The sequence below is a fragment of the Egretta garzetta genome, unplaced genomic scaffold (genome assembly GCF_000687185.1).
Source record: "Egretta garzetta isolate BGI_Z169 unplaced genomic scaffold, ASM68718v1 scaffold220, whole genome shotgun sequence".
In the NCBI taxonomy this organism is placed as follows: Eukaryota; Metazoa; Chordata; class Aves; order Pelecaniformes; family Ardeidae; genus Egretta; species Egretta garzetta.
Window position 1 is genome coordinate 864,017 of NW_009258414.1, and position 11,689 is coordinate 875,705.

General features: G+C 39.6%; 1 protein-coding gene across 3 annotated transcripts; it reads right to left on the minus strand.

Moving 5' to 3' along the window:
• Positions 1 to 1,172: 1,172 nt before the first annotated feature.
• Positions 1,173 to 10,728, minus strand: MOSPD1 (motile sperm domain containing 1). 3 transcript variants are annotated; one of them, XM_009643202.2, is made up of 5 exons: positions 10,422 to 10,719; positions 10,164 to 10,239; positions 6,684 to 6,910; positions 4,587 to 4,748; positions 1,173 to 2,060 (listed from the first exon to the last, which is right to left on the minus strand). In XM_009643202.2, exons 1-5 carry the CDS (start codon positions 10,573 to 10,575, stop codon positions 2,029 to 2,031), a joined length of 651 nt encoding a protein of 216 aa, XP_009641497.1. In that variant the 5' UTR covers positions 10,576 to 10,719; the 3' UTR covers positions 1,173 to 2,028. The 3 variants fall into 3 exon arrangements, with proteins under 3 accessions (XP_009641497.1, XP_035754696.1, XP_035754692.1); XM_035898803.1 differs by lacking the exon at positions 1,173 to 2,060 and adding an exon at positions 2,946 to 4,004 and having other exon boundaries at positions 10,422 to 10,725; XM_035898799.1 differs by lacking the exon at positions 1,173 to 2,060 and having other exon boundaries at positions 3,916 to 4,748; positions 10,422 to 10,728.
• Between the last annotated feature and the right edge of the window lie 961 nt (positions 10,729 to 11,689).

An 11,689-nucleotide genomic window follows, 5' to 3' on the forward strand; every position in this document is an offset into this window, starting at 1 on the left:
TTACACTGTGCATTTTATCTTTTTTTATCAGTGTATTGCTCCTCACTTGCCCTTGAAAAAGAAACAGTCCAATGCAATACTGATTTTAGTTGCCAGTAACTTTTTGTTTGGTCAAGGTGTTTTTTCTTTACTTGAAAACAAACGCTGGCAGCCTGGGCCTCTGCTGTCCTGTAATTGCACTTCCCGAGTCTTGCGTGCGCACCGTCCTGCTGGACAAAGGCATCCAGGCTTGGCTGCAGCGACTCAGCTCCTGGAGGTGGGATTCCCTCTCTTCTGAGCTGCTTGCAAGTGCCTAGCAATGATCCTGGCCCACGACTGAAAGCCAGGATATGGAGGGGAAAAAAAAAGGTTTGGTTGTTTTTTGGGTTTTTTTTTCCTTCATCACCTTGGGCCTTTAAGACATTGTCTTTGCATGAAGTCCTGCGACTCTTGCCCACGTAGGTATCGTCATAGCAAACAGCCAGGCTCACGTACCACGTGGCAGTTTTATCTCCCGAACTTGTGTTCAATTCCCTCGCCCTTCCTCAAGAAGAGGCAAGCCAAAACACCTCATGAAGACCAGAATTAACAGCGTAGGTACTAAAGAGTAGCAGCGAAGGCACAAGAGTGCAGCTCTACAGGGGCGGGCAAACACCACAACCCGTGCAGGAGCTCGGTGTTGGCAACTGGAGGCGAGCACGGCGGCTGCAGCCCAGGGGCTGGGACACTCCGGTCTCAAACCAGTCAGTTAACTTTTTTTTTTTTACAAATGTTAATGTTTGTTTCTGTATCATAGATGACACAATCTCAGTTCTTCTCGGAATCAAACTAAAGTAACATTTTTATTGCCCTATATTTAGTTCTGTTACGTATAAGCAAAAATGTACAGTGATTAACAACTTGAATTCAACCTTTCTCCTTTTCTTAAAAAACACTAATTTCTGCATGGTTTCTTTGTATTTCCATGCACAAACAGAAAAGTGACCCATAACATGCAGGGGGAAAGAGAGTTTAATTTCAAAAATGTTTTTTATAGCGATCAGAACGTATTATATAGAATTCTTATAAAGATTTGTGTGTATGAATCAAATGCTGTAGAAATATTTTTAAACTTAACATCTCACCAATGAAACATCAAATGAAGGGAGCCGGTTGTTATATGAAACAAGATAAATGTTCACCTAGAATATAAACCTGGAATTTGAACAGGAGTTGCTGATACAAAAGAAATCCCCCTCCTAGCTGGGGGCGGGGGGAAGGTGTAGAGGAATGTCTGTGTTGCTATACTTAGTTTGGTCTCTCAAATAGAAAAAAAAAAAAGCGGAATTTTTTATTAGTGTGCAGCGCGAGTTGCACTTCTGTTAATGCCACTGGGTTCATGTACGGCATGCATCCCTACGAAATGAAAGGATCTGGTTATAGAACTTGGCTTTATTGTCTACAATTGTGATACAAAATGGCTGCTGCAGAAATTATTTCCCCAGGTAAGAAAACGAGCACTCAACGATAGATTTGTAACGAAGTAAGGAATTTGAGAATTATTTCTTCTCCTAAAATCCATGGTTTATTTCATAGTTTCACTGATGGAATTTTTCATTTTCTTCCACGATTAGTCATGACTCCCGTCCTTCTGGTATGTATACAGAAGTGTTAGGCGCCAGCCTGAGCATGTACAACCACAAACCAAATGAAGGTTTTACATAAGACAGTTCGCTTTTATAGTGATCACACACTGATGTGAACATAGACTAAAAATAACAAACGTTGCTTTAATAAGGATTTTTTACAGTAGGCGTAAATATAAAAGTTTTTCAAATTATTTTCACAGGTATCACTGAACATTTCATAGCTGTCTGTTACAGAAGCACCGAAAAGTGCTTTGAGTCTTTCGTTTATTATACATAGTTAAAATATATTACACTTCTGAAGGTATCTTAAATCACTGAACAGTTTTGCTAGCATCTTAATGAGCCAAATGGGAGTAAAAGGCAGTCCACATTCATGATGTGAATATACAGTAAGGTGTTTGACATCCTATTAACTCATTGCTCATGTTCTCAAAATAACCATGGTGATGAGACCTGAAAGAGAAGAATTAAGAACTAAATGCTTTAATTTCACTGAATAAAACATGTAAAATAAAGACAGTTTACCCTGTCACAGGCCAGAAAGTAACGTAAAAGTGCATAAACACACCCAGAGTGAATTTATATAAACGCTTCACTTAAATATTGGAAGTACTCTGAATTTTGATGTAGTCAAAATCTGCGTAACAAGGACACTGAAGTGCAGTATATCCAGCAACTAAACTTCGAAGAAGCTATAAATACTCCAAACATTTATTGATCTCGCTACTAGAAAGTCTTAACATTGAGATTTTGACTGGGGTAAGCGTAACGCCAGCACACAGGCCAGCAGTTTGCACGGGGGCTGCTTATGGGCTGTGCAATTCAAATGCTGAATCATCAGTAAGGCAGATTAGCTGAAGGCCCCAAGACATTTTTGTTTCTGCTCTGTGCAGAATAACTGATCAAAGAGTAGTTTTAGACAAAGATGTTAAGCTTCCTTGTCAGTCTGCATTGGGAGCTCTCTACAGACTCTTTGTTGTGACCTTTAAAGAGGGAGAGGAAAGAAAAAAAAAAAAGAACTGCTCTGATAGAGGTTAAAAACAATTAAAAACAGATGAAAGCAGGAAATGTGGGGCTAATAAACCTATTCATGCCACACTGAAGAGTTCACTTTGATTATGTGCAGATACCAGAATAAGTACAAATCTGCCAGTTCTTAGCTGTGAGTTATATTGCACAAGGCAGAGAGGCACATGGAAAAACATTAGGGCTCCTTCAACTCCCACCTGATGTAACATCAAAATAGTAGTTTATCAGTTCTTGGGCAATCTGACTTTCTTGCAGGCTCAGATGATGCTAATATGGTGTATATATGTGTGTATATATATGTGTGTGTGTATATATATATATATATATATATATATATAAAACAGCCTTTCACTGCAGAGAGCTTAGCTACAGCCTACAGAACTCACCACAGATAAGGAAACTTCTGAGACTATTTTACTGTCCTGCCACTGCATACTGATTTAACTTATTTACTTTGTAAAGATAGAAGCACGACAGAACAGACTTGTAATGCTGCCTTCCATTAAATGAGCAATTTATCCATTAAAGAGGAATTATAGTTCAGCTATTTCTTAAGGTCTGTATTAGCTTAGACAATTAGGACTACCAGAACTGCTGCAGGCCTTAGCTTGGATTATCTAAATCATTGCAGAGCAGTAACAGAGGCTTCTGGAAGGTGCTACAGGACAGCCTATGCCGCCTGTATAGGGACTTCCAGGCAACAAAGAGTTTAACTCATTTCTGCAAAGCAAATACTCCTCAAATGTCGTACAGCCCAGCTGATGTGGTATTGACCTCCCTTTTCCATCAAACGCTACACAATCCAGTTGTACTTGGTTGTGGAAGAAAGTGGTTTCATCTTCTCAAGGGCAATCAACTCTCTAGATGAGCAAGAGTTGCGTAGAGAAGAAGAATCTTTTCATGAACACTAGAAACGCTGCTATCAAAGGAATCAAAGCTTGCAAGAACTTCACAGTGAATCCAGAAACAGCTAAGTTGTTGCAAACGTATGAAGTGAAATGGTTTAATACCATAGCTGGCACCAGCAGACACTGGAGTCATTTTCAAATGACTTTGATTTTAGAGATAAAAACAAAGCAAGGATTCCTGCAAGGTCCTGATCTGAAAACATATCACCATCGGCTCAGGCAAAGACGTAGGGTTCTGGTTAGCAACGAGGGAGTTTTCAGACCATTTCAGCAGCCTGACTTGCACGAGTCAGTCAGTCAACTGAGTGTGTGCATTAACCATCAAGAACTTGCATCTCTTCCCATCACTACCTCACCTCTAGCTATCAGTTTGAAGCTGCCTAGCTTGTTTCCTTTAAATCCTCATTTCTGCCAGGTAGTGGGACAGGAGAATTGAGTTTAGAGTGACTGTTCTTCAAATCTGAAATAGTTATAGAAAAATAGTCATAACAAATGAAATGTGCAACTTATCCATACTTGCTAATTCAGGAGCAAGTTACAAATCGGGAAGAACTGTGGATGGTAGTGGTCTCTTAGGAGGGGTTTACAACAACGTATTTCTACACATTTCAACTGCTTATCAACAAGGTAGCGAATGGAACTTTTCAAACCAGCTCATCTGGGTTGGAGAGAGAAATAAAATAACAGAAGAGATCTAGGTGCTGCAATGGAGTAACTCCGTTTCAATGTAAGAATACGGAACAGCATATTCCATTCAATTTTGTTGGTAGATGACTCCAGTTGGCCAGTCATCAAACAAAGGTGAAATTAACATGTAGGGGCCTGTATATAACAAATATCAACTAAAATCTCGTCTAAAATACTTGCAGTAACTAATTTATGCTGGTATCACTATGACTGCAGGTTAAAATGTAAGTAGAGATGCAAACCAAAGTGTAACGTGGTGCTTTGTCTCCATCACGTTTCCTGAAGCTACTGGCAAACACAGGAGAAGTATCCCAAATCACAGAAGTTGCAAGAAAACAAAATCCAAAATACTTACCTAAAACATAAGCAGCTACTAACTTTTGATTCACACTTAAGTGGAGGTAGAGAGGCACCAGGGATTCCATTTCCCCCAATGTAGGTAGCATTAGTGCTGCAATACACACTATTCCTAGGAAGACTGTTAGTAAACTAGGTCCCGACGAGGCAGTTCTGTTTTCTGAAAAACAAGGTGGTACCAATTGTAAGGAATAGCTACCCAATAGAACTGTTTAATATTCTTCAAAAATGTTAGCGGTACGCCAGAGCTGAAATACCCTGAGATTTTCTTTTCCCTTTGGAGGGGGTGGAAAACAACGCTTAAACCCACCCTCCTGAATCTTTTGCATTTTGCAGTGGAGAAGGCTGCTCCCTGTTCTGATGCTGGAACTTGTTTTCACATGACTTCCCAAACCCCTCCCTTCTGGAGGAAGGGAGCCTGCCAGGCCCAGTAGCTATATATACACACTCATGACAGCTGGATGTTTCAGCAGCACTTGAGGTTTCACCATGCATCCTGACTCCATTCCTTGATGTGTTCCTTCAGTGATTAGTAATCGATTAGGAAAGAGCACCTAAAGGAGCTGTGCAGGCAGATGACTCTGCTTACACCTCCAGAACAAAACCTGGCTACAGCAGGAGCACAGGTTCTCAGGCCAGATGCATTCTCCTCCTTTCTTTAGAGGATTCAAGGGCTGCCAGAACCAGTTTAACTGTGCCACAAATTAGTATATTTGAATCTTACGTTAAAAGCTGAGAGGGAACCATTCTGACCGTCCAGTATCATCAGAACAAGGAAATGCAAACTATAGATGAACCATCCTTCACACTCTTTATTGTGCTACAGTTTACCAGCTGGAACCTACTCAAAGGCACACTGTGTAATCTTTGAAAGAGCTGTTAACATGTTTGTTGAATACCTCTAACCAAATTCTTAAGACCCATTGGAAATTAGCCCATGTTTTTATCAAGTTTTTCTATCCTCAGTGACTAGCAGTATGTGTCCTATTTTAGTTCCATAAATCTGTTATTTCTAGGTTGCAGGTTATATGCAAAGAGTGTAGTTGCTTTGTTTACTGGTTTGTTTTTTTTTTTTTCTGTAAGCAAGCAATATAACGTAGTCAACAAGGTTTTTAAGCAGAGAAATAGCATTTGGATTAAGACCAGTATTGGATTGTTCAGGATGGTTCAAACTCTCTGTACTGGAACAACTATCATAGTAACATTTTGTTCTGTGAGCCTAAAGATCTTGTAGGTTTGCTTTAACCATGCTACTAATACCTATCTTGAGGGTTTTTTTAGTAAAAGGTGTTTTGCACCAGCCAACAAACTATGAATAAATAGTGAAACAGCTTGGTTTTAACAAAAGGAATACTCTCAAGCAGGTTCATCTATTTTCTGGAATCGATTTTTTTTCTTGTCATGCAAAATAAAACAGTGACGAATATTATACTATAAATCAGTAAAAATAACAAGAAGGTTGACTGTCAAGTCGAGAATCAGTTTAGATTCAGTTCTGGTAAAACTTGATACTTTTTGTATCTCCCCCTCCACTTCAACTTAACTGTTCAGTCCAGGTTTTGCCCAAGGCTGTTGATTCACTTCCTCACATATGAAACGTGCAAAGGGTTTTCAGCTAGCGACTGTGCTTTTCTGTACTTGTGAGACAGGCAAATGAGATGGCGCAGAACAAGGAGCACTTTAGAAGAGTTTTTGGCAATATTTCCTGCTCATCACAAAATGGAGGATTAAGGGTTTGGAACAAACTCAGAAGGGGCATATGTTCTGAAGGAGCCCAAGGGAAAAGGCAACTACCATCCTTTTGCAGATAAATTCCCCTTGGCTGTAACAGAACTTCTGCACCAGAGGGACAGAGGATGTATTCTCCAAGGTACAACGTGCAAACCTGGGGCAGCAAAGGGTCTTGATTAATCAGCAAAAGCAGAATAGCCATAGTTTGGGTTCTGGAGTGCTATCATTTGCCAGTGATAGAGACAGCAGTCTTACAGGTAAGTAAAAAGAATTATTTAAAAATTTATTTTAGTCTAAGCTTTCTAGGCACTTGAGCTATTCATAACTGATTCAGAAGACAGGAGGGGTAAAAAATTTCAGCTACCTGGTTGACACAAAGTCTGCTCAAAAAAGACACTTTCAGACAGGTGTTCCTTTATTCGTTTCTCCTCCTCTTCCTTTTGTTGTTGTTGTTCCTTTGCAGATGGAAGTAGAGTGGCAATAATCTCCTTTTTTCCTAATGCTTTCCTCTGGCTCTGCTCAGACACTTGTAGACGGAATTTATCTATCACACCATAGTAAGAAGCCCGAACATCTCTGTGACGAATCACACTGCAGAGGAAAACAACCTTTTCAGACAGAGGAACTAATAAAAAGCATGTCTGCTGTGGAATTACGCCCTACATCCCAATGTTCCCCCTCTTTTCCCCATACACAGATACACTGCAATAATACAGATCCCCATTCCCTCCTCCAGCACCCAATGTTCTTGAAGATTTGATCTTGCCTTCTCTCTCTGTGTTCACACTGGTTCTCAAATATATCTGCTCCAACTGGCTGGCCAAAAAGAACAGTTAATTATTTATCTCAAGCACAACTTTGCCTCAATCTGAGGCCTAGCTGCCAATTTGCATGAAACATCAATTATCTGAAAGATGCCTCCTCCTTTATCAAAGTTGTTTGATGCTGGCCAATGATTTTAAAAGGTATGAGAGGACTGGAGTGGACAGGGAAGGAAAGAAGAAAAGTGAGACTGCCAAACACTTGGACAGATGATGGCAAAATCTACTTTTTTGAGGAAACCAGGCTCAGAGCGCTTTACAGTTATACTTTCTCAGAAGCAAAACTCATTCCCTCTACATTGAAGAGTCGGCTAGCTGTAAAGATATTTTCAAAATCAGAAGCCCACCATTAAGAGCATGTAGCAGTGCAGTAAAAATGACAACCATGTATCTACATAAACATTTCTCACCCGTCTTTTCGGTGAGTAAATCTGGGTATCAATAGTAGAGCTCTGTGCTGTCAGAGCTTCGCTCATCAATCTAGCTACCTTCAGCATGTCTCGTGGCCAGCACTGAAACGCATGTTGCTGCAGATACTCCACTAGCTACTACACCAAGAGCTAGGCCAGGTGTAGCTACACAGGCTGCAATCACAACTCGGACTGCGGTGCAGGCATACTCTCTGAATTACAGCTACAGAGTCAGTTATTTTCTTAGTAAGCCTTCTTGCTGTGCAGCAAGCACTCTGTGGCTCTACTGTTTTGAATATGTTGTCCAAGAAGGCTTCAACAGTAAGACAGGGTGATTGTTGTTGCATTCCTTCTGGTTTTACGGCATTTTATGGGGAAAAATTGTATGTGGGACGTACAAAAGGCACAGTTTTAAAATAGCACTGATCAAAGGCAATACAGACCTCTGAGCAGAGCTCTGCTCAACTGCCTCCTCTCTCTGAATTTATGATTCATTATGAAAATACGTATCTAGCATTAAAAAGCTTTAACATCTAGGTTTTAAAGTCGTATCAGCTCTTAGGGTTAATACAGAATGAATTTATTTTTCCAAAGTGGAAAACTTTTTTTGTGAAAGGCTATTCTAAATTTCTAAGATAACAATAGCTAATCTGAAAAAATACCTACATATAAGTGATTTGGCTCCAGGCAGGTTGCCATCTCCTAAGGGGAAAAAAATGATTCTGCCCTTAGTAATACAGGATAGTAGTCTTAAAATTGCTTCAAGAAACCTATCGTTGTGATAATGTATACATTAAACTGCTGCAAGAAACAGATTTTTGTGTTTCGGTCCTCATTTAAAGGAACTATATCACATCAAGATATCTACAATCATTAACACATAGCCAGTGCTTGTAACTGGTATCTAGTTTGAATGGATGATTCAACAAGGAAACAGAGACTAAGTCATCCCCCAGGCAAGAAGGCTGCAGGAACGTACATAATTTTATGTCACTTTAGAGGCAAAAGAGTGTGCTTATGACAGGCTTCCAGCAAGCTGAGTGTTGGCTGGGCAACTGCCTTCACTAAAACAAAAGGCTTTTTCCTCCCCGACAATCCTAAGTCATACAACTCGCAGCATATCAGAACAGCAGATTCAACTCTTCTTTCTTCCTTTAACTCTTCCTTTTAGATTTTTGTTTCTACTCTTAGCACCATGGTACTACCAACCTAAACAGAATCTTTACATAACACTGTGCTATGAGAACATGCGTCTGCTGCCAAGCAAAGAGATGTTTTCTGCAGACCCTTATAAACAGATACATTCTCCTGTTTCTTTTTAGAGACCATTGCATAATTGGAAGCTCTGTAGAATATCTGTTTATCTGGCAAATGGCCATACTTGCATAGTACTGCTCATAGCCTAGCAGTAAACACTTAGACAGCAACCATTGGAATGGGATGTGGGTTTCGCTGCACAAAAAAATTGCCTTGGAAACATGCATATGGTCTTATTTTCCTTTATTTAATAAGAGACATTTGTTTAAGATGAACCAAATGTAATCAAGCTTGTGTAAATGCCTGCTAAAGACTGGAATAGCTCACTGATAACACTGGTATATTCTGACCTGTTTTGCTCCATTTTTAGGATTGTTGCCCCTGCCCACTGAAAATTTAAGTTCCCTGTTTTAAACTTCCTTTCTATTTGGCAAGTCCTTGGAATTTTCCAAATTACACCTAAGGAAAACAGTCTACAGGAAAGAGCCATTCCCTAAGCACAGTATCACTTCTCTGACAAAAGACGGATCGTTCAATAGCAGGGTGTTTTATGTATGGCCATTTGTTAGCCAGAGACTCCAGAGGGTGTTTTACAGTTTGCAAATTTCTACTCAGAAAGCGCAGTCTGCTCTTCAGGCACTGCATGCTTTCTTCAGCTGTATCTGTACATCAGCACAGAAATAATGTGGCAAATGGAAGATGAGAAAAATTGGGCTATTTTAGCTTATGTATCTACTCTACTTTGAATTATAGCAGCCTACAGACCCTATACACTTAACCGGCCTTCGTCTTTTCTCTGTTATTGGGTTGGGACCTGACAAGAGAAACAAGTAAAGGGGAGACAGTGAGATCTGAGAACAAGAGAGGCGGTCGGGGTGAGAGGTAGGCAAAAGCACCTTTATTAAACATGGCCCAGGAAAGCGTGCTCAGCAGAACTGCATACACTTTCATTTTGCCCATCTGCAAACAAATGCTTCTCACAAAGAAACCCAACTGCGGGGGTCTTGCTTTTCTTGTTAGAAATAACAAAAAAGCACTCAGAGGAGGCTCATATTACTCTCACTGCTGGTTTACAAACTATACTTACAGGATGCATTTACTAGCATCTTATTTATGCCTAAAGACTAAATTAAAGAAGGAAATATCTCCAATATTGTAATATCTCTGCCCTAGGGTGAAAGAATAGCAAAGACCAGAGGGCCACAAGAATATAAGAGATTAGGAAAATATTGTATCTTTATCCAACTTAGTTTATACTATGCATGCTGTCATTTACAACATCTTAAATAATAAAAGAAATTAAGGTAATCAAGTGTCATACATTAGAAAAAAAAAACCCAAACAACTTTTACTTACATATCAACACAGCACTGAGGCTTCACTGCACCAGTAGCATCAACCACCGCATATTTATTTGGAGTTGTACAAAGAACTGCAACAAAAAGGACAGTAGCGGTAACAAATCATGAATCAATACCTCACCAACTTCATCAACAGATATACGTGCAGACACAAGTTTGGTTTTGTCACAAATATGATTTATTACATGAATTATAATCGGACTGTTCAAGATCACCAACTAACCCTTAAATAAACTTAACCTAAGAAACCCACCTTTGAATTTTAAGGCAAACTCATAGGGGTTATATAGAGTCAACACCTGCTTGTGTGTTGACTGGTCATCTGCATAAAATATAAGTTCTGTAGGAAAAACAAAAACAGGAAGATTTCCTTCCACTAACTCTGGCTGTCTTTTTTGTTGCTGCATTGGCACTGAATCCTCCTTGCTGCTTCTTGTGTTCTTATGATTTTGTATCCTCAGAGACTTCAGTTTTTGAATCGTTTAAGAATTCCAAAGCATTTTGGCAATTCTAAAGGAAAAAAGGGGAAAAAAAGAGAAAAGGCAAGAAGATTATTTCCATAAGTCTATACTAAACTGAGGCAGTCAACAAAAGTGCAAAAATATAGAACTTGATGTTAGTTATGAATCTACCTTTACTTAAGTTCCTTCAAAAATATGGAAATAGAAAAAAATATTTGCATTGGGTTTCCATCTATTTAACAAACTGCTATAAAATAAATGGATAAGCACTTCTTCAGTGTATCATGGCAGCATTTTGGGGTCCCAGCCCATGACAAGGGCTGCTTATGCTGGGTCTTTGCAACACAAACCAAACAACAACAACAACAAAAAGATACCCCATCCTTGCCTCAGAACACTAACACTTGAGAAAAAACAGAGCAGAAATGAGGAAACACAAAGACATAAGGCAGCAGTAGTCACCATTTAGGCAGGAATCTCACTGCAGTGGTGACCGTCCCGAATGAGGTGTAACACATGAGGTGTCTGCCCACATAGGCACTGAGGTATGTAAAATCCCAGAGATTCAGAGCAAAAGAATGGGGAACACCTCCATGCCTTGTTTAAACTAAACTCTTGTTACAGTTGCATGGTAGTTACAGGCAACGAATTGAAAAATAACTGGGATGAGTAAAACCGAACAGATTTGGGATTTACTATTTGATTAAAAAAATAGGACAAGTTTTCTACCACCACCGTCTCTAACCAAAGTATAACCATGGTCATTCTCCCTCTGCCACCCCCACAGTTTTGTTTTATTTTGAGTGACATTCCAGAAGTAAAACCAGAACCCATGACCCAATCAAGCAACAATCCCAAACGTATTTCATAAAATAAAATTAAGGCCAGACTCCTCAGCACACATACCATTGACTTTACACACTACAGACAGAACAAAGCAAAACAGCTACACACGTTTCTCCCCCCCAAAAACGTCACATTTTACTGTAGCTCCTGTAGGTTAATTATCAGTGTGAGGGTGTCCTTTGAGGCTTAACTTTATTCTATAGTAGAAAATACT

Excerpts from the sequence above, each read along its gene's own strand:
- MOSPD1 (XM_035898799.1), bottom strand. The coding sequence starts at position 10,575 with ATGCAGCAACAAAAAAGACAGCCAGAGTTAGTGGAAGGAAATCTTCCT. Across the intron at positions 10,240-10,421 it reads GTTTGCCTTAAAATTCAAAG|TTCTTTGTACAACTCCAAAT; the intron begins GTGGGTTTCTTA and ends TTTTTGTTGCAG. Across the intron at positions 4,749-6,683 it reads GCAGACTTTGTGTCAACCAG|AAAACAGAACTGCCTCGTCG; the intron begins GTAGCTGAAATT and ends CTTGTTTTTCAG.